The sequence below is a fragment of the Phocoena sinus genome, chromosome 2, assembly GCF_008692025.1.
Source record: "Phocoena sinus isolate mPhoSin1 chromosome 2, mPhoSin1.pri, whole genome shotgun sequence".
In the NCBI taxonomy this organism is placed as follows: Eukaryota; Metazoa; Chordata; class Mammalia; order Artiodactyla; family Phocoenidae; genus Phocoena; species Phocoena sinus.
The window spans coordinates 54,587,042-54,609,358 of NC_045764.1; the positions used below are offsets into that span (position 1 = coordinate 54,587,042).

General features: G+C 47.0%; 1 protein-coding gene across 1 annotated transcript in view; it reads left to right on the forward strand.

Annotated features, from left to right (window-relative positions):
* Positions 1–22,317, forward strand: part of ATP10A (ATPase phospholipid transporting 10A (putative)) — a 176,257-nt gene that overhangs the window by 124,107 nt on the left and 29,833 nt on the right. The window contains 7 exon segments of the mRNA XM_032622097.1: positions 7,671–7,777; positions 8,158–8,289; positions 9,298–9,428; positions 11,836–12,088; positions 15,182–15,399; positions 16,783–16,977; positions 19,422–19,986. Coding sequence (XP_032477988.1) covers positions 7,671–7,777; positions 8,158–8,289; positions 9,298–9,428; positions 11,836–12,088; positions 15,182–15,399; positions 16,783–16,977; positions 19,422–19,986 — 1,601 coding nt within the window.

The following is a 22,317-nucleotide window of genomic DNA, read 5'->3' on the forward strand; positions in this document are numbered from 1 at the left end:
ATTATTAAAAACAGCAAGGGAAAAGCAAAAAATAACATAAAGGGAATCTGCATAAGATTAACAGCTGATCTTTCAGCAGAAACTCTACAGGCCAGAAGAGAGTGGCACAATACATTTAAAGTGATGAAAGGGAAAAACGTACATCAAGATTACTCTACCCAGCAAGGATCTCATTCAGATTCGATGGAGAAATCAAAGCTTTACAGACAAGCAAAAGTTAAGAGAATTCAGCACCACCAAACCAGCTTTACAGTGAATGCTAAAGGAACTTCACTAGGCAGGAAACACAAGAGAAGGAAAAGACTTACAAAAACAAACCCCAAACAATTAAGAAAATGGCAATAGGAACATACATATCAATAATTACCTTAAATGTAAATGGATTAAATGCGCCAACCAAAAGACACAGACTGGCTGAATGGATACAAACAAGACCTGTATATATGCTGTCTACAAGAGACCCACTTCAGACCTAGGAACACATACGGACTGAAAGTGAAGAGATGGAAAAAGATACTCCATGAAAATGGAAATCAAAAGAAAGACGGAGTAGCAATACTCATATAAGAAAAAATAGACTTTAAAATAAAGACTATTACAAGACACAAGGAAGGAAACTATATAATGATCAAGGGATCAATCCAGAAGATATAATATTTGTAAATATCTATGCACCCAACATAGGAGCACCTCAACATAAGGCAAATGCTAACAGCCATAAAAGGGGAAATTAACAATAACACAATAATAGTAGGTGACTTTAACACTCCACTTACACCAATGGACAAATCATCCAAACAGAAAATAAATAAGGAAACACAAGCTTTAAATGACACATTAGACTAGATGGACTGAATTGATATTTATGGGACATTGCATCCAGAAACAACAGAATATGCTTTCTACTCAAGTGCACATGGAACATTCTCCAGGATAAATCACATCTTGGATCACAAATCAAGCCTCAGTAAACTTAAGAAAACTGAAATCATATCAAGTATCTTTCCCAGCCACAATGCTATGAGACTAGATATCAATTACAAGAAAAAAACTGTAAAAAGTACAAACACATGGAGGCTAAACAATATGCTACTAAATAACCAAGAGATCCCTGAAGAAATCAAAGAGGAAATCAAAAATACCTAGAAACAAATGACAATGAAAACACGACCCAAAATCTATGGGGTACAGCAAAAGCAGTTCTAAGAGGGAAGTTTATAGCAATATAATTCTACCTCAAGAAACAAGAAACATCTCAAATAAACAACCTAACCTTATACCTAAAGCAATTAGAAAAAGAAGGACAAAAAAACCCCAAAGTTAGCACAAGGAAAGAAATCAAAAAGATCAGATCAGAAATAAATGAAAAAGAAATGAGGGAAACAATAGCAAAGATCAATAAAACTAAAAGCTGGTTCTTTGAGAAGGTGTAAAGAAAATTGATAAACCATTAGCCAGACTCATCAGGAAAAAAAGGGAGAAGATTCAAATCAAAAGAATTAGAAATGAAAAAGAAGTACACCTGACACTGCAGAAATACAAAGGATCATGAGAGACTACTACAGGCAACTATATGTCAATAAAATGGACAACCTGGAAGAAATGGACAAATTCTTAGAAAGGCACAACTTGCCAAGACTGAACCAGGAAGAAATAGAAAACTTGAACAGACAAATCACAAGCACTAAAATTGAAACTGTGATTAAAACTCTTCCACCAAACAAAAGCCCAGGGCCCGATGGCTTCACAGGAGAATTCTATCAAACATTTAGAGAAGAGTTAACACTATCCTTCTCAAACTCTTACAATATAGCAGAGGGAGGGACACTCCCAAACTCATTCTATGAGACCACCATCACCCTGATAACAAAACTAGACAAACATGTAAAAAAAAAGAAAATCACAGGCCAATATCACTGATGAACATCCTCAACAAAATACTAGCAAACAGAATCCAACAGTACATTAAAAGGATCATACACCATGATCAAGTGGTGTTTATCCCAGGAATACAAGGATTGTTCAATATATGCAAATCAATCAGTGTGATGCACCATATTAACAAAGTGAAGGATAAAAACCATGTGATCATCTCAATAGATGCAGAAAAAGCTTTTGACAAAATTCAATGCCCATTAATGATAAAAACTCTCCAGAAGGTGGGCATAGAGGGAACCTACCTCAGCATAATGAAGGCCATATACAACAAACCCACAGCCAACATCATTCTCAATGGTGAAAAACTGAAACTATTTCTCTAAGATCAGGAACAAGACAAGGATGTCCACTCTCACCACTATTATTCAACATAGTTTTGGAAGTTTTACCCACAGCAATCAGAGAAGGAAAAGAAATAAAAGGAATCCAAATCAGAAAAGAAGTATAACTGTCACTGTTTGCAGATGACATGATACTATACATAGAGAATCCTAAAGATGCTACCAGAAAGCTACTAGAGCTAATCAATGAATTTGGTAAAGTAGCAGGATACAAAATTAATGCACAGAAATCTCTTGCATTCCTCTATAATAATGATGGAAAATCTGAAAGTGAAATTAAGAAAACACTCCTATTTACCATTGCAACAAAAAGAATAAAATATCTAGGAATAAACCTACCTAAGGAGGCAAAAGACCTGTATGCAGAAAATTATAAGACACTGATGAAGGAAATTAAAGATGATACAAATAGATGGAGAGATATACCATGTTCTTGGATTGGAAGAATCAACATTGTGAAAATGACTCTACTACCCAAAGCAATCTACAGATTCAATGCAATCCCTATCAAACTACCACTGGCATTTTTCATAGAACTAGAACAAGCAATTTCACAATTTGTATGGAAACACAAAAGACCCTGAATAGCCAAAGCAATCTTGAGAAAGAAAAACTGAGCTGCAGGGATCAGGCTCCCAGACTTCAGACTATATTACAAAGCTACAGTAATCAAGACAGTATGGTACTGGCACAAAAACAGAAATATAGATCAATGGAACAGGATAGAAAGCCCAGAGATAAACCCATACACTTGTGGTCACCATATCTTTGACAAAAGAGGCAAGAATATACAATGGAGAAAAGATAGCCTCTTCAATAAGTGATGCCAGGAAAACTGGACAGCTACATGTAAAAGAGTGAAATTAGAACACTTCCTAACACCATACACAAAAATAAACTCAAAATGGATTAAAGACCTAAATGTAAGGCCAGACACTATAAAACTCTTTGAAGAAAACATAGGCACAGCACTCTATGACATAAATCACAGCAAGACCTTTTTTGACCCACCTCCTAGAGTAATGGAAATAAAATAAAAAATAAGCAAATGGGACCTGATGAAACTTAAAAGCTTTTGCACAGCAAAGGAAACCATAAACAAGATAAAAAGACAACCCCTAGAAAAGGAGACAATATTTGCAAATGAAGCAACTGACAAAAGATTAATCTCCAAAATATAAAAGCAGCTCATGCAGGTAATTATCAAAATAACAAACATCCCAATGCAAAAATGGGTGGCAGACCTAAACAGACATTTTTCCAAAGAAGACATACAAATTGCCAACAAACATATGAAAAGATGCTCAACATCACTAATCATTAGAAAAATGAAAATCAAAACTACAAAGAGGTATCACCAGTCAGAATGGCCATTATCAAAAAATCTACAAACAATAAATGCTGGAGAGGGTGTGGAGGAAAGGGAACCCTTCTGCACTGCTGGTGGGAATGCAAATTGATACAGTCACTATGGAGAACAGTATGGAGGTTCCTTAAACTGAAAATAGAACTACCATATGACCCAGCAATCCCACTACTCAGTGTATTCCCTGAGAAAACCATAATTCAAAAAGAGTCATGTACCACAATATTCGTTGCAGCTGTGTTTACAATAGTCAGGACATGGAAGCAACCTAAGTGTCCATCGACAAATGAATGGATAAAGAAGATGTTACACATATATACAATGGAATATTACTCAGCCCTAAAAAGGAATGGAATTGAGTTATTTGTAATGACATGGATGGACCTAGAGTGTCATACCGAGAGAAGTAAGTCAGAAAGTGAAAAAGAAATACCGGATGCTAATGCACAGATATGGAATATAAAAAACGGTACTGACGAGCCTAGTGCCAGGGCAGGAATAAAGACGTAGATGTGGAGAATGGTCTTGAGGGCATGGTGGGGAAAGGGAAGCTGAGACGAAGTGAGAGAGTAGCATTGACATATATACACTACCATATATAAATGGCTAGTGGGAAGCTGCTGCACAGCTCGGGGAGATCAGCTCGATGCTTTGTGATGAGCTAGAGGGGTTGGATAGGGAGGGTGGGTAGGAGGCTCAACAGGGAGGGGACATGGGGATATGTGTATCCATATAGCTTATTCACTTTGTTGTACAATAGAAACTAATACAACATTGTAAAGCAAATGTACTCCAATAAAGATACTAAAAAATAAAAAGGAATAGCTAGCGAAGGGGGCAAAATCGAAAACTGATGTCTGTGTGGATATAAAAATAAGGAGGGGAGTCAACAATGGCAGCAAGGGAGCTGGTCCATGTGTGACCAGTCATTGGTGGAGCTTTGGCCAGCAATGGAGCAGAGAAGAGACCCAGGTCTGGGTGCTAGAGGTGATGTGACCTAGGGAGGGGCGGCTGCAGGTTGCTGTCTAAGGTCCCCCTTCTCTTGCATCACAACCATGGCACCTTGCACCTGTGTCTGGACAGATGGTTGATTCTCCCCAGCACCTCCGAGTGCTGGGACTTAGAAGGACAGTACTGACATGCAAGCCCATCAGGAAACACAGCCTCTCTTGAGAAAGAACAGCCAGGCAGGAGTTTATTAGCTGAGCCCTGTCATGTCCTGCATGTGGTATTTCCCAGGGCACTTTTGGACAGTTTCGATTTGGAAGAGATTGTTTGGATGAGTCAAACAATGGGGACTTGAACTAAAGGAGCTCTTGTACGTGGCTCAGATTAAATGTTAAGGGATGTATCCGTTTGCTTGGGCTGACACAGACCCCGCAGCTTAAACAACAGAAATGCATTGTCTCACAATTCTGGAGGGTGGAAGCAAGATCCAGGTGTCAGCAGGACTGGTGTCTCCTGAGGCCCCTCTCCTTAGCTTGCAGACAGCCACCTTCTCCCTGTGCCCTCACATCATCTTAACCTCTGTGCTTGTCTGTCTCTGTGTCCAAATCTTTTCTAACAGAGACAGCAGTCATATGGGGTTAGGGCCCATCCATATGACCTTATTTTAACTTAATTACCTCTTTAAAGACCTAACTCCAAGTGCAGTCACATTCTGAGATACTGGGGTTAGGACATCAACATATGAATTCTAGGGGGGACACATGTCAAGCCATAAGACAGAGGTGGGTGCTGAGGGCAGTGTGATGGGCTCATATTCTCTTGCACGTCTTCCTGGAGTCAAGCCTCATGCCTGCTGGGTCCTGGGCCTATTCGGCCTTGGCAGGGACTTTCCCCCTTAGGAGACCAAGGCAGCACTTGCACTGCCAAGCACCTTTAGGGTGACGCCGTTCTCCAGCCTTCCTCCCCTTCTGATGCAGGGAGACTCACTCAGAGCACAGCCCCCATTGCCATTTGTATGCCGCCGGGGGCTTTAAACAGGCCGATACACCTGCTGTGATCAGTTCTAGTCTGGCTTGGTCTGATTAGAAAGCACAGTAGTTACTGAAAGGTGTAGGTCACATCAAAGGAAGCTTAATGTAATACCTTTTCTTGTTTCTGTTGAGTTCATCTCTTGTTCTGAATAAGCATGACTGGTTTGATTTAGATGGTTCATTCTTGACTGCTGTCCCGAGAAATGGTTTCCATGCGCGGCTGTTGTGGAGAGAACCGTGGCGGTGGGCATTCTCTCACTCCTGACTCGGGAGCTGGGTTTTGTGTGTAACATCTCATGCACTCGGACCTCTTGACGCTTTAGCTGGCACTGAGGTTTCCAGTCTTGAATCTCTTTTTAAAGCCGAACTTTATTCTGGAATTGCCACAAGGTGGGAGGGAGGGAGAGGGCATCACACAGTGTTGATTGGCCCTCCTCCTGCACGTTCCTTTGCATGAGTTCTGCAGAAGAACCAGTGCCATGTTGGTAAATAACAGGCTTGCAGGAAATGTGTCCCCCCAGCATGGTGTTTTGGCCTTTTCTTTATTGTTTAGCTTCTTTTCTTCACCATAAAATATATTGATTTCCCTGGTTGTGAAGAATACAGATTGTGTCTTAGGTTGAGAGGCAACCCCATCCCTCATGCAGGTGACCAGGGTCCGGAAGTGGCAGGAAGTGCTGTTTTACTGGAACCCTTAACGGCTTCTTCTGACCTTGTACCTCTCTAAACTAGCTCTGCTCCCTGGTCAGTGGGCACTGCTAGGAGCTGGTGGGAGGGATGACACCTGCAGGGATCCTTGGTGACTTCAGAGAAGGAGTTTGGGCTGTGGGTGTGTGTGGGAGGGCTGGGTAGGGCTGTCCACCTAGGGTGTGAGAAGGTGGCTTCTTGGAAGGCAGGTGGCACTGCCTGATTGATGGAGGTTAGGCTGGGCCCCTGCTCTAGTTCTGAAAGCCTCCAGGGCCTCCCCTTGTGACCTATTCATCAGGCTCCCAGGACCTCATCCACCCCAGTGTGGCCCTAGCACACTCCTGACCAACAGGGGTGAGGGTGCGGCTGCCATTAGTAGGTCAAGAGGATGAGTTTGAAAAGCAGTTGCTTAAACGTGGGATATTCTCTGAATCTAAATAGCAGTGAAACCAAATGTATAAAATTGTATCATGGAGTTTACCACATTTCAGATTTAACCTGTTAATATTTCTAGTAATTGTGTGACTTTTAATAAGAAAAACAGAATGTAGGAAATATTGCTGAAATCAATATGATCCCCTTTTCTAGAGAAATATTTGTACCCTTGTGACAACATGAGGTACTGGTGAGGAGAAGTGTTCTCTGTGATGATCAGGACATGGGCAGAGATTACCTGGCAGGGCCTTCCTGGGCCAGCTTTCCAACTCGGTCCCCCAGTTCCCAACTCTGCCCTCTCTAGCTGTGGCCAGACCTTGTGGCATGAAGCCTACAATGGTCCTGGTACCAATTCTGATGTGTGGGTTTTTCCCACACGAAGCTGGGTGTCCCACAGTCTAACTCAATTCTGATGCTATCTTCCTGGGGAGAGCGTCAGATCCCACAGGTGACAGGCTCAGTCCTGTGTGTCAGGAACAGCCGGTCTCGAAGACCAAATGTTAGAACAAGAGATGTTCCTAGTGCTCTGATCACTTAGGAAATTAAAAGAATTTTAGGAGCTCTGTGCCAGGAACTGGAGTCAAAGACTAAATGTTAGAACAAAAGATTATCCTAGGACTTCTATTTACAAAGGTGTCAGGAGCCCTGTGTCAGGAACCGGGGGCAGAGACAAAATCATATATTTCTTATTTCACAAAGCCCGTGGGCAAAGTAAACGAACAAACATCAGGCTCTGGAGGGGCTTCTAGAAGCCCAGTTACTGGTGAGTGCCAGCCCCATCTCAGCTCTTGCAAAGGTCCACTGAGACCCTCCAACCCTCCCCTCCCCAGCCCCGGGTCTAGGCCTTCCTTCCCAGAGTGGTGCTGCTTGAGCTGTGAGGCCATGTAAGCACCCACGTGACACATGCCAACTGTTCCATGACAGCATACACAAAAACGGGAAAAAGTCTGGGCTCTACAAAGAAAACCTGCTGCTTCGAGGCTGCACCATCCGAAACACAGAAGCCGTCGTGGGCATCGTCATCTACGCAGGTAGGTGCTGCGTGTCACCTGCCGTCTGTGATGGCATTGGCTCAGCATGGTGGGCTGGCTATTCCTGGACATTGCTCCTGGTTGTTTTGGTTTTTTCCTGATTATCAAAGTAGCATAAACCCATTGTAGAAAACCAGGAAAATAGATGGACGCAAAATGTCTCATAATATCTGGACCAGAAGTGTTCTTAGCATGTTAGCCTATTTCTTTCTCTGCATTTCCCCGTGGTGGTTACATAGTTGAGATTAATTGTAGAGCCTACTTTTCTGACTGAACTTATCCCATATGGATCATTGGATGGCAGCACCCTTTTCCAATCCATGGAGTCAGCGTAACCCGTCCCTTTCCTGCTGGGCACTGACTCACCGCCTCCCCTGCAGGACATGAGACCAAGGCTCTGCTGAACAACAGCGGGCCCCGCTACAAGCGCAGCCGGCTGGAGAGGCAGATGAACTGCGACGTGCTCTGGTGTGTCCTCCTCCTCGTTTGTATGTCTCTGTTTTCGGCCGTCGGTAAGTCTCCTCAGAGGTCACGATGAGTGGGCACTGCTGGACGGCTGCCGGGGGCCCCTGCTGGGCTGTCTCTGTCTCCTTCTGACCCAGTGCTCTAATTAACACACATTTGTCACTGGCTTGGACTCAGGGGATGTTTGCATTGGCAAGGCCACGTTGAGACGTTTCGATGAATGAGCTCCGCAAACTAGTGTTTTTCGAATTGGCGTCTTCTGGGGTGGAAGAACGGCTTAACCATGCCTCCTGTAATGATTCCAGTGGAAAGAGTGATACTAACCTGGTGATAACAGGAATCAGAGCAGTAGAAGCACAAATGCTACTATTAGGGACTCTGTGAGAAGAGGGAAAACATTATTTGGGTCCCAAGAAGGGGCTAGCAGTTAGGCTGTGTGCAGAGTCTGGCGCCCCCAGCTTCTGGTGGTCTCCAAACCGGCATGCTGCTTTGGGAGTGCCTGGCAGGGAAGCGCGTGGACCTCCAGGTAAACGACCTTCACCGTGTCCCGCTCAGCTGCCATCACACACCAGACAGGTGTGACATGGTCTTGGAACTCAGTGGTAAAAGGCACTGGTATACGGGGCATGAAAAGGGCTCTGTCATCATTTAGGTGTGGGGCTCAGCTGATGAAATAACGTGTGTTGCTGTTGGCTTTTCAGAGTCTGTGAGATGTGAATTTTGAATCTCTAAGCAGGGACAATTACAGGCAGTATTCAGAGCCTATCGAGACTGGTGTTTAGTGAGGCATTGGGAAATTCCTTTCTGGGGTTTCTCATTGGCAGCTACCAGCACACATCCAATTCCTGTGTTATGACCAGTGGTGCTATTCAGTACCAACGATGGAAAAGGCCGGGGTTGAGGCAGAATCCAAGTCCCGGGGCCTTCCTTCCAGTGCTCTGATTGTAGTGCCAACAATACCGTGGGCTTTTGCTTTCTTAGGTGGCCAGGCGGGCTCATAAAACCCGATGTACTTGTGTCAGGTGAATGACGTTCCTCTTTGATCTTTGCTACAGGACATGGACTATGGGTGCAGCGCTATCAAGAGAAGAAATCATTATTTGATGTCCCTGAGTCTGACGGCACCTCTTTATCCCCAGTCACAGCTGCAGTTTATTCGTTTTTGACAATGATAATAGTTCTGCAGGTAACAGTACTAAGTTCCATATGACAATTGCTTTACTTTTCTGATAAGAACTTTGAGTCATCATAGTCTGCTAAGAACTTCCCACAAATTCTGCACCTGGGAGGAGCACAGGTTCATCTGACAAATGTGTTGCCTTTTGTTTCCCCACCCAACTTATCTAAAGGATCTTTTATTGGGTGCTTTTCACGTTAAAATTCTCCTTTGCTATTCTTAAGATTTTTTAGGCTCTGAGGGGTCGGTTTTTCAATCATTGGTTCTGTTTTGCTTTTCCACTCAATTACTTCTTTTTTTTAAAATTAATTTTTATTGGAGTGTAGTTGCTTTACAATGTTGTGTTAGTTCCTACTGTACAGCAAAGTGAATCAGCTATACGTATACATATACACTCTTTTTTGGATTTCCTTCCCAGTTTCTACTGTACAGCAAAGTGAATTGACTCTACGTATACATATATCCACTCTTTTTTGCATTTCTTTCCCATTTAGGTCACTACAGAGCATTGACTAGAGTTCCCTGTGCTATATAGTAGGTTCTCATTAGTTATGTATTTCATATATAGTATCAATAGTATGTATATGTCAATCCCAGTCTCCCAATTCATCCCACCACCCCCCTCCACTCAATTACTTCTTAAAATAACCTACATTTTTTTTAAACATCTTTATTGGAGTATAATTGCTTTACAATGGTGTGTTAGTTTCTGCTTTATTAACAAAGTGAATCAGTTACACATACATATATCCCCATATCTCTTCCCTCTTGCGTCTCCCTCCCTCCCACTCTCCCTATCCTGCTCGTCTAGGTGGTCACAAAGCACCGAGCTGATCTCCCTGTGCTATGCGGCTGCTTCCCACGAGCCATCTATTTTGCGTTTGGTAGTGTATATATGTCCATGCCACTCTCTCACTTTGTGCCAGCTTACCCTTCCCCCTCCCCGTATCCTCAAGTCCATTCTCTATTAAGTTTGCGTCTTTATTCCTGTCTTAAACCTACATTTTTATTTCAGAATAATTTTAAGGTTTACAGACAAGTTTCAAAAAATAGTACAGAGAGTTCCCATGTGTCCCTCACCCAGTGTGTCTTAATGTGAGCGTATTACATTTCTCTGGTACGTTGTCAAAACTGAGAAACCGGGCTTCCCTGGTGGCGCAGTGGTTGGGAGTCCGCCTGCCGATGCAGGGGACACGGATTCGTGCCCCGGTCCGGGAAGATCCCACGTGCCGCGGAGCGGCTGGGCCCGTGAGCCATGGCCGCTGAGCCTGTGCGTCCGGAGCCTGTGCTCCACAACAGGAGAGGCCCCAACAGTGAGAGGCCCGTGTACCGCAAAAAAGAAAAAAAAAAAAACCTGAGAAACCAACTTTGGTACTTTGTCTCAAACAAAACTCCAGACGTCATTCGGATTCTACTAATCTTTCCACTGATGTGCTTTTTCTGTTCCTGGAGTCAATTTAGGATATCACATTGCATTTTGCAGCATTGGTTATTATTATTAGTTCCCATGCCTCCTGAACAATTCCCCATCACTAACTGAGAATTTATGCCCCAAAAGCCTGTGAGAGTGGAGAGGGGCAGTGAGCGTCTCTGCCACCCTCCTTAGGGACACAGTGAACAGAAGATATTGGCTTAGCCTTTGCCTGGAAGGGGCGTTCTGCTGTCTTATATCACATGTACTTGAGTTCGTCCTGTAGTAGGTGTTGCATTAACATATACTTAAGTTACCCAGAGAACCCAGTTAGTCTGGATGTGATATTCTGAGCCCATAAGTATCAGTTCAATACTGTTACTCCAGAGATAAAGAAAAAAATTAAGCGTTGATTTCATGAAGGTTATTCTTGAATTGTCAAAGCATAACCGTGACTGTTCTTCTCAAAGCCTCTCCCCTCTGCTCTGTATTGCACAAAATCACAGAGATTGTCCTTCAGCACAGAACCAGCCACTGAAAAGACTATCTCTTCTGAGCTGTGGGGTTGTGTCTGCAGGACAGGCAGCTCCTGTCACTGGGAGCCCCAGGACAGCCTGGGTGTGAGGTGACTTTGCTTATGAGGACTCTGACTGTGCCATGTGTTTTGTGTTTCTCTTTTCTCTTTTTCCTCTCCTAGCTTCTCTCAAGCACAACTTAGTAATATGAAAACGCTTGCTTCTATACAAGCCATGGTTTCCATACTTCCAGACACGATAGTGGATTTCCGCTCTGCAGTGGCACCATAGGCTGTCCTAGTTTAAACTCTTTGCCAATATCCTAATACTCTAACAATACTGACTCTAAGCCAACTTGTTTAAGCTCTGAAAGGTACAGTACAGTCCCTACTTACTTGAGGTTGTAGTTATTTGTCGTTTAGATTGGACTAAATCCGCAGTTCCCGGGTCGTGTCACGGTCATTCATTCTATGTGCCTTGTGTCTCCTAGGTTTTGATCCCAATTTCCTTGTACGTTTCCATTGAAATTGTTAAAGTATGCCAAGTGTACTTCATTAACCAGGATATAGAGTTGTATGATGAGGAGACAGACTCACAGCTGCAGTGCCGAGCCCTGAACATCACTGAAGACCTAGGGCAGATACAGTATATCTTCTCTGATAAAACTGGCACTTTAACTGAGAATAAGATGGTTTTCCGAAGATGCACTGTGTCTGGCATAGAATATTCTCATGATGCAAATGGTGAGTCTGGGGATGGGGGCTCCCAATCTGGGCAGGACCAGAGAGCTGCTGTATCAGAGTTGCATGCCCATGTGCCTGTGTGTGCGTGCGTGTACATATACACACACACACACACACACAGCTTCAGGGGTTGATGATTTTTGAGGGAGAATAAAACAGAAAGGCTGTCAGAGCAACTCTGGACCAGCATCTATAGAAAAGGCCCCTCCTTATTGCTGATGGCACCCTGCTTCCTGCACTATCTGCTGTGGTGGGCATCTGCTTAAACACTCATTTTCTGCCAGACAAGCAGAACCAAAGAGGGCAACCTTGAGGAACTCACCTCAGAGGCACCCGGTCTCTGTCACACCAAGAGGCAAAGAGATGTTTCCTTTGTCACGCATCAGTCTCCTTGTTATCAGCTGCAAATTCTCAGCAGGGCACTGGGCAGTTCATGCTGCGTTCTTTCCTCTGGAATATGACCTCCCAGAGGGAAGTGTCACCTCACTTTGGAATTTAGGCAGTCCCTCCTCCCACCTCTCCTTTTCTCATCCTTGGCTGCCTCCCTCTGTCCCCTCTGAGCACATAGGGGAGCCATCTGCTTCCTAAGTCGAGGGGTGCCTGGAGCCAGCTGCCCACCCAAAACAGGAGGGGGTCCCTGCACCACAGAAGTGTCTCTGGGGCCATCACACCTCTGAGAGAGAGGGCACCTGCTCTGCAACCAGGACTCCCCTTCTTTCCTGGAACAGCATCTGAGAACATCAAAGAAACCTTGCCACAGAAACAGAAGCAAGTACAGAACAGGGGGACAACATGGGGGCATCAGTAGGAAGCTGTTCTTTAGGGGCATTTGGTGGGAAAGATCTGCTGGAAGCATGAGATTTTTGTGAGTTTTATAAAACCAAGAATTATCATGATATCCACTATATCCTCCATGATAAAATGAATCATATTAACAGAAGGCATAGGAATGTGTCCAATTTGTTTAATGTTTTATTTGCCACTCAAAAAAAACGGTCAGGAACAGTGTCCCATCTGCCCACCTGCCTCCCTCTCTGGCTCTCCCCTTCCCTGACTCCCCAGGCTTGTGCAGAAGAGCTTGGGGGCCTGAAAGCAGACCTCATCCTGCTTATAAAGGAGTCAGAGGACCAGGTCTGAAGTCGGCCTTGAACTGGAACTGAGGCTCTGGGGGCAGAATCCCAAGTAAGATTACAGAAGGATTTTCACAGTTGTCAGATGCTTACCATAAAACCAAAGGGGTCCATCGCCCCTAGAAGACACAGGAAAGCATTGCTGGGGAAGGTGGAAACAGCCAGGTGTCTCTGCAGCATGTTTTAAAGAAGAGCTGTGATCAGTGACTGACGGGCCCCTGGGCTGGCACCCAGCTGCTTGCATGGTCTGACCTCTCAGATCTGTTAGTAAAACAAATTCAGGCGGGTTTGACTCTGAGTACTGAGCCCAGCTCACATGTACCTGAACCGGCCACACAGACCATGGGCGTGTCCCTCTCTACTTCATGTCCTGGTGACGGTGCAGGGCCAGGGCCAAGCATCACCTGCTCCTTGTCTCCATCTTCCCCAAAGAGCCCGAGGGCATCGCTGAGGCCACTGCTGTCTGGTCACAGAGCACAGACACACCAGCAGCGGCCTGAGGGATGGCCGCTTTCAGGCTAACATCTGATAACTGCTCTGGGAGGGTGGGCGGGCAGATGTGCCCTTGGGAGGCTGACACCATGCTCATAATGTCCAAGCCTAGGAGCTAGACAGGCCCAGTCCAGGCTTTGCCCTTCCTTGCCATCCACTCACCACCTCACTGCCAGGGGGAAAAGGGGGTGGGTGCAGGAGTTTTCTCCTGGAATTAGGAGCTCCCTGAGGTGGAGTCCTGGGGTTGGCAGTTACCCGGCCTGGTGGCCATGGGCAGGTGACTTCCCTTTCCTTATCTCTAAAGAAAAGTCTTCCCAAAGAAGATGCTGAGTTCAAGGCCTGGCCCACAGGACAGACCACACCATGGCATACCCAGACGGGGGGCCCTTCTCTTAGCCCCTCACACGGGCCACCTCCTGTCAGGATGCCTTGTGTTGCCACCCAGCACCGGGCCTGCCCTGGAAGTCCTTAAGAGTTGCTTGTTTGGAGCGAGTGGTCCCTATGGATAGTCTCCTGTTGCTCACATATGATGGAAGAAGCTGAACTAACTGGGCAAAGCCAGGAACACGTGTTGAGAGCCCTTGTTAGCAAGAACAGCAGCGTGGGTGCACTTCTGTGATTCACTGAGAGCCCTGGAGGCCTCAGGGACTGTCGCTCCATGGTGCCCCCTAAGAGCCAAGCACAGCATCACAATCACCGTCTTCTTCAGTGGAGCTCTGCTTGCGGGGTCTGATCACTGGCGGCATTCTTCCGTGCTGTACAGCCCCAGGAGGATGTGAGCCTCCCTGCTGCTAAGTGCTTCATCCTCACGGGGTGAGTGCAGACAGCACCTACTCCCCACCTGACGTTGAGCAAGGAGCCCTCTCAGGAGAGCACCGTCAACACAGCCTGAGAACCGTTATTTCTGCTTGACTGCAAGGCAGATGCTCAAAGCGTGATCTGTCCTGACGGCCCCAGTAAGCAGGTGGCCCTGTGACCCTGGCATGAAGGTCAAAGCCTGGAACCCAGCTACTCTGTGGGCCTCCCAGCCACATGCCCACCCACCCCATTCACATGGGGGCTCCCCCTGAACAGAGGGGCTGTATGTGAACCCATCTCCACCCACATCTGACTTTTTGTGGGATGGGGTGGCCCCTTTGCCATCACGCGGGACCTGAGCTTTGGCATCCCGTGGGCCTGGGTACCATCTCAACCCCCTGCCCCTGCATCCCATGACCTTAACAGCTGAGACTCAGTCTTCTCATCTGTGACGTGGGGTTGAGAACATAAGCCCCATCGGGTCCACTGAAGGTGCATGTAAATGAGAACATCCCCCATCCCTCAGTGGAAACCCCTGTCAAACATGGCCTCGCCATCAGAGAGCGAGGGTGGTGAGGGCCCAGGGTGCCCTGCTGGATGCCTTGTGGAACCTAGACACCTCAGTATCACACCCAGCCTCCCCACGATGTCACTTAGTGCCCCTCCCCCACAGCCCAACGTCTGGCCAGGTACCAGGAAGCAGACTCAGAGGAGGAGGAGGTGGTGCCCAGAGGGGGCTCACTGCCCCAGCGCAGCAGCACCGGGAGCCACCAAAGCATCCGAGTCGTGCATCGGAGCCAGAGCACCAGGTCACACCGGCGCACCAGCAGCCGTGCCGAGGCCAAGAGGGCCAGCATGCTGTCCAAGCACACAGCCTTCAGCAGCCCCATGGTGAGTCCTGCAGCCCTCCTTCCCGCTGTCACCTCCCCCAGTCACCAAAAGTGTCTGTTCTTCACTGGGGAGTTACCTCTGTTCAGTTAGGGGATGTTTTTCTGTCCAGTGCCTTCTTCCCACACTGCTGTATGTTTTCCAAAACACTGATTAGGTCCCCTTACCAGGCTTCTCAGGCTGGGGACTGCCGATGACCCAGCCAAGTGGGTGACGGAGAGGAAGTCCGTCCTGCCCTATGAAATGTGTAAAACATCAGGGCAAGATGACAACTGTGCAAAAGCAAAGTCAGATTAAAAAAAAGAAATTTAATTAGATGAACCCAAATCCATCCTTTGCCTTGTCAACCGCCAAACATTTATGGACCATTCTCATCCGGCAGGGAAATTTCCAGAAGTACGTGAGTGACAACCTCTAAAAGATCCTTTCACTTCTAAAATTTTTGAAGACCAGAGAGGGAGAATCCGTTTTGTTCATGTATGGTGGCCTCATTCTTTTATGTCCTTCGAAACCCATATAGAAGGTGCCATTTGAATAGAGGTCATCTAGACTTGTGGTCACTGATCGTTGTTGGGTTTACATGGGGCACGTGGGCGGGGAGCTGTCACCCGAGCAGCAGGGAGGCTGTGTTGGAGAAGGTTTTCCTGACATCAATTTCACAATCAATACGGGTTAAGAGTATTTGCAATGTTCCAACTTTCTGACCTAGGAAGTTAGTGATTCAGTGAAAGATTTCTGTGCATAGAAGCTTATCAGTGTGTTATTTACATCAATAAAACAGCGAAAAAATGTACCCAGTGATAAAGGAATGGTCAAATAAATTATGGTATGTCTGTTTTTATGCCGTTAAAAATTATGTTTTCAAATGGCTCTTAAAGGCCCGGTAAAGTTGAGGCAATATAATGTTTTTGGGGAAATGGAAACTGCCAATTTATGTATAAAATATTTTGATTAAAAATGTACATGTATAGAAAAAAGACGAAGGAAAGGCAGAGAAGCATGTTTTTTAAAAAGTATATATTACTGTAAGGTGGTGTGATAGAGATCTGTTACATTTTCCCTATTATTCTCTTATTTTTCCAAATCTTTCTGAGTAAGATATGTTAATTTTATAATAATATATATTCTTGGAGGTATTATTTTATAAAAAGAACATGTGTACCTTCTTATATAAAAGAATATATGCATTTCATATGTTAGCTGCATATTCTTATACAATCAAGATTATACATAATTTGTAATTATAAAATGACATGTGTATATATGAGGTGAAGGTCTGTTTACAGCTTCTAGTAAAATCAAGGTGCCTTACATAGTCAAGCACTAAAAGGACACTTGGCAGGTCACTGGGTCAGACTGACCCTTCGGCCCCTGTGTTCTTCCCAGGAGAAGGACATAACGCCCGACCCGAAGCTGCTGGAGAAGGTGAGCGAGTGTGACAGGTGCCTGGCCTTTGCAAGGCACCAGGAGCACCCATTGGCCCACCTCTCGCCTGAGCTGTCTGACATTTTCGACTTCTTCATTGCACTCACCATCTGCAACACAGTGGTGGTCACATCCCCGGATCAGCCACGACAAAAGGCAAGTTCTGGAGCATCGTACTGTGAGCCCGCAGAGCCCCTGCCCCTAGGTGTGGCCCCACTGGTGTCAGTCTTCCTGAGAGGGAGCACGCTTCCCTGTCTTGCAGGAGCCCAGTCGCTCAGCACCACTCTCAGGTTTCAGGGGGTGCGCTGGGGGCTTCAGACGGGGCAGGCCAGCTCAGTAGCTCTGCGGTGACATCCTCAGACTGCAGTGGGCAGGTGCTAGGATTGTGGCGAAGAGGGAGAGGGCAGCCAGCCAGAGACAGCTACTGAGCCCAGGATGAGAGGGGCACAGAGCATACAGGCGTGGCCCAAGGTGGGCAGTGGCAGGAGGGTGGCTGCCCTCCATGCCGACCAGAGCCTCAGGGTCCTAGATTCTTACATGAGAGGGGATAGGATGGGCTGGGGCCCAGACTCTGGTAGGAGCCGCCTGGACTTGCATCCTGACGACACTATAAGCTGGTCCCCTCCTGTGTCTTTGGCACCTTGTCTGGGATGTGGGGGCGGTGGTGGGATTCAGGGAAAGGTCTCAGAGTAGAGTTTGGCACCTAGTAAATGTATTTGATGTTAATAAAGGCCTTTAACATTGGCATTCAGGAAGTGGTTGAGAATCAGTGGGAAGTTACTTTGGGTGGTAGAAACATAGCAACACCAAGTTGGGTTTTGTTTGGGTTAACATCAAGGTTCTCTCCAAAGAGAGTAAGGTTTTATATGTGAAAGGAACCTCTATAACTCAAGCGCTCCTCTGGGTGGACCAGGTGGTGTTGCAGGGGGTGGGGTGCACCTAAGCATGGCTGTGCGTCATGCAGCTAGGCAACTTTAAGTGGATACAAATGAAGGTGTTCTAGGGCTGATGCACACTGTAGGTCTGTACCCTGTCACTCCCACTCTCCCAGACCCCTTCCCCTCCTCCTGGGCCTTCCAGCAGGTTCTGCTGGTGAAGCCATTGTTGTGATGGAGGGTGAACAAGGGGCCCCTGCCCTCTCTGCGGCAGCAACATATCTGGCAGCAATGTGACCCCCCTGTACTCTTTGCTCATACCCCACCGGCCTTTGGAGGCCCCAGTGGGCCTGGCGGATCCCAGGTGGATGGGCTCTGCCACTCAGAGACCACAGGCTTGTGCTATCAGCCCTGGATGGAGGCTGCTTCCTTTTGCAGTTAACCTCTCAGCAGCCTCGGCATCCCTCGTCTGGCCTCTGGGTTCTTCTGCCACCCTGTTCAGTCCCTCTGGAATACTTCCCTGAAGAGGGGTCTGTTTTCTAGGTTAGACCCTACCTGACTCACCCTAGGCATTGTTGCAATTACTGAATAAGTGAGAGAGACCCCGACATGACTGAGGTGTGTGCCCATGATCACACATGGAGTGAGTTCCATGTAGGGAGCAGAATCCTCAGACTGCACATGAACGTGTCTCTGGATGCATTTCTGTGCCCACCTATGGGTGGGTGCCACCTTCAAGGGCATTTGGAGCTAGCAGGAGCTCTGGCATGGCTGTCCGAATCTCCCACTTGGATATGTAGCAATATTTAAAGTCAGTAGAAGACCAAAGAAAAAGCACCTTTATCAAAATTGGTCCTATGTGCCTTGTTTTACCAATGCCTGACTTTTCTGGAGGCTCTTACTACAATTCACAACTTCAGACCCATGGACAAAATTGCAAAGATTAAGGGGTAACTGTAATTCAGTGGTTTGATTGTTGCAACATTTGCTCTAAATCCATTAGCAGAAAATTGAAATAGGTATATTGTATCATCATTAGCATACAGCACTCATTTAAATAAAGTGTTGCTTTGTTGCTCCATATTGAGCTTTTTGAAACTTTAACAATTGTATACGTGTCGTTTTGTTGTTTTCAGTCCTCTTTAGAAAATACACAATTTATTGTGATTTTTTAAACATTTGTTTAAGGATCTGGAGCCTGAATTTGCCTATGTGTTTCATTTCTTTCGAAAGATTCTTTTGGGTTTGGGAAATTTTGTGTAAATTTAAGTTTTTTATGGACATAATTCAAAGGAATGTATAAATTGGTCTTTTGTTAAATGGTTTTTTTAATTGAAAAAAAAAAGCCAGGGTTCATGCCAGGCAGTGGCAGGCCCACTCCTGGGAAGTTTCTGTAAAGCCATGGGCCACTGCAGTGAGGGGACAGTCCCAAAGCCTTGGGAACCACAGGCCACCCAATGCCCTGAGTCCACCCCGGGCCTTGGTCATTGCTACCCTACAGTCACATCCTGAAAGAGTGAATATGGCAGAACCTGTGTTGAGGTGAAGAGGAAGAGGCCAAGGGATAGTCTCAAGGAAGAAATGCTGACTCTGGTTGCAATTTTCAGTGGGAAATGGGAAATCCGTATTCAGGCCCCCCTGGGGAAGTGGAGGGCGGCCCTAAGGGAGTCAGGGTGAGGGCTCTTGGGAGACACCTAACCTGTCTTCCGACTACTTCCCTGGCAGGTGAGGGTGCGCTTCGAGCTGAAGTCCCCGGTGAAGACGATAGAAGATTTCCTCCGGAGGTTCACGCCCAGCCGCCTGGCCTCGGGCTGCAGCAGCATTGGGAGCATGGCCACCAACAAGTCGGCGCACAAGTCCAGCCTCTTGTCCACGCTGGCCAACAACGGCACGCTGTTCCGGCTGGAGGAGAGGCTGGGCCCGCCGGCCCCAGGCCTTGCCAGCAATGGCTGCAGCAGCGGGGCAGACGGCTGGGCACCTGAGTGCTCAGCACAGGAGCCTGAGCCCGAGCAGGAGCTGCGCTACGAGGCCGAGAGCCCCGATGAGGCAGCTCTCGTCTACGCCGCCCGCGCCTACAGCTGCGCGCTCGTGGACCGACTGCACGACCAGGTGTCAGTAGAGCTGCCCCACCTGGGCAGGCTCACCTTCGAGCTCCTGCACACACTGGGCTTCGACTCCATCCGCAAGAGGATGTCAGTGGTGATCCGGCACCCACTCACGGACGAGATCAATGTCTATACCAAGGGGGCTGACTCAGTGGTCATGGACCTCCTGCTGCCCTGCTCCACAGGTACCCTGCTCCCCTCCACTAGCAGCTGCCCGCTGCAGGGAGCAGTCCTGAGAAACCAGCCCCTCCCTCCAGTGGAGCTTTGCCTCTCTGGGTGGGTTTTTCCTTCTCTGAAGGGTTTGGACTAGAATTGGGGGGAGGGCCCAGTGGATGGAGGGCTTCAGTGCCTGAACCCACCTCAGAAGAATGGGTTTGGGGATTAACGGGGGTGAGGCCTAGCATCAGGTTTAAATCTGGACAATGCAGGTTAAGAGCTTTTAGATTAGAAGTCCCAGAAGGTTCCTTTCTGCCCTGTGATTGCTTGGACCTTGGGCACCTATGAGGCCCAAGCCATGGTTTTTAGCCCATTTGTGGAGTGTTCTCAGGCCACAGCGAGGGCCCAGGTAGTGGGGGCTGCTGGCCTCTGGCCGTCTTACAGCCAAGAACCTCCATCTTTGTCTCTTTTGCACTTGACTTCCATGTAACTTTCGGGTTGAAAAAGAGGGGTTCATATACCACTGGTGTAGAGGGTGAAACTTTGTTTAGCAGAAAGGCTTGTACCTCTTTCCAGATACTAATGCTTCTGGGACTTGGAAGGGGGAGGGCCTGTGTCCCCACTAGTAAACCTAGTCACCCCTCGCTCTGTGCCCAGAGGACAAAAGAGGTCACATCTGACCTCCAGCGGGGAGAAGCGGGGTAGATGGCAGATGGGAGAGGGACCACTGCCTGACCCCCACAGCCTCCCTCTCTTCTGTATCCTGGAAACAGCTCTGGGTACCACCTGTGGGAAACCCTTACGCTGGATATGCCCTTCTGGGGCTCTGGAACGGAGCTAGGGGTTACCACTTTGCTTCCCACGGTCCTCTCGCCATGATCTCAGTGCCTCAGAACAGGACTCCAGCTCCAGTTAAGGGAAAGTGCACTGGTGGATCTCTGCAGACAAATCCGTTTTCCTGTCACAGAGCTATCGCCTCCCAAAGGCAGCTGAGCGAATTGCAAATGCGTCTTTGAAAGCAGTTTGCATGGCCTTTCTTGAGGGTGACCTACTCCAGGGCAGGGTTTGCCTTCCCACCCGTGTGTTGGTTCGAGGGTGGATGTAGAATCCAATTTACAGGCTGATTTTGCATTCCAAGAGCCTCCTTCATTCTGAAATTTGATTTTGTATCCATGCGAAATAAAAACAGATAGGTATGGCAATTATCTGAGCAGATTTTATTCTACTGCAAAAATATCACCTTTATCCTATTCCACAGCCTTGTATTAAAGAAAGTTTAATGGACCAATGTGTTTCAGACTTTACTACATACAGTGGGTCATGGATAAGGTGAAAAGACTGGACCAGCTCTAGCAAGCAAGGGTAGGATGAGATGGCAGGAGAGGCTTACCCCCACCCCAGAGAGAGGGCAGGAAGCCTGCTGAGCTGTTGCAAGGGACACGAGAGCAACCAAGAAGGCTGCAGCAGTGGCCACGCTTGTACTTGGCTGGCAGTGCACTTTTAAAAATCAGTAGAAAGCCTCAAATTTCTAGACGAAGCACAAACAAACAAAACTTCTATCACTCAGAGTCAGCTTCAAGGTCAAGGGGTGAAGGGAGCCCTTGTGCAAGCTGGGGAGCTTCCCAGACCCCTCCACCTGGTCCTGGGAGGAATTAACTACAGGTGAGAAAGAACAAAGCCATGGAACAGACAGGTTCAGGTTCAAAGCACAACATTGCCCAAACCGTGACATTGAAGGGGGCACCTTAAAAATAAGCAGTTTGTGTAGCTCTCCGCCTTCCTCTGGGAATTTCCAAGCAGTGTGCACTTCAGATAAGTTTGAATCGGTCAGAGCTACATGTAGACACCAGGCAACTTAAGATTCAGGATGTTCAGAGCCCCCAGTGGTTTCCCAAGAAAGGGGATGGCTCTGGGGTAATCCTGAAGTTATCTACCAGTGACACCCTGACATTGTACATAAATCATTCAACTTTCACTTTGGAGGTGGGGTGGGCAGGGTATGGAGCAGAGCAGGCTTGCAGATGGCCAAGCTGCTCTACCTGTGTGCAGGCGATAAAGTGAGGAGGGCACATGAGTGTCCAACATCTTTCTTCAAAGAGTTCACAACACTTTTACCAAAAAGGGCACGAGAAGGCTAAGCTGGTGGTGGATGGGTAATGTGTTGTATTTTTAGGACGTGGCTATGTCTTGCCTGCCCTGCCATAGCTTGTGTGGGGTCAAGTAGAAAGCAGGGACTCTACCCCACCCATTACCTTACAGACCTCGGTTCAAATCCCAAGTCTACATTTATGGGCTGGGGTCACTCTGGACAAGTCACTCCTCCTGTGCCTCAGTTTCCCATCTGTACAAAGGAAATCAGG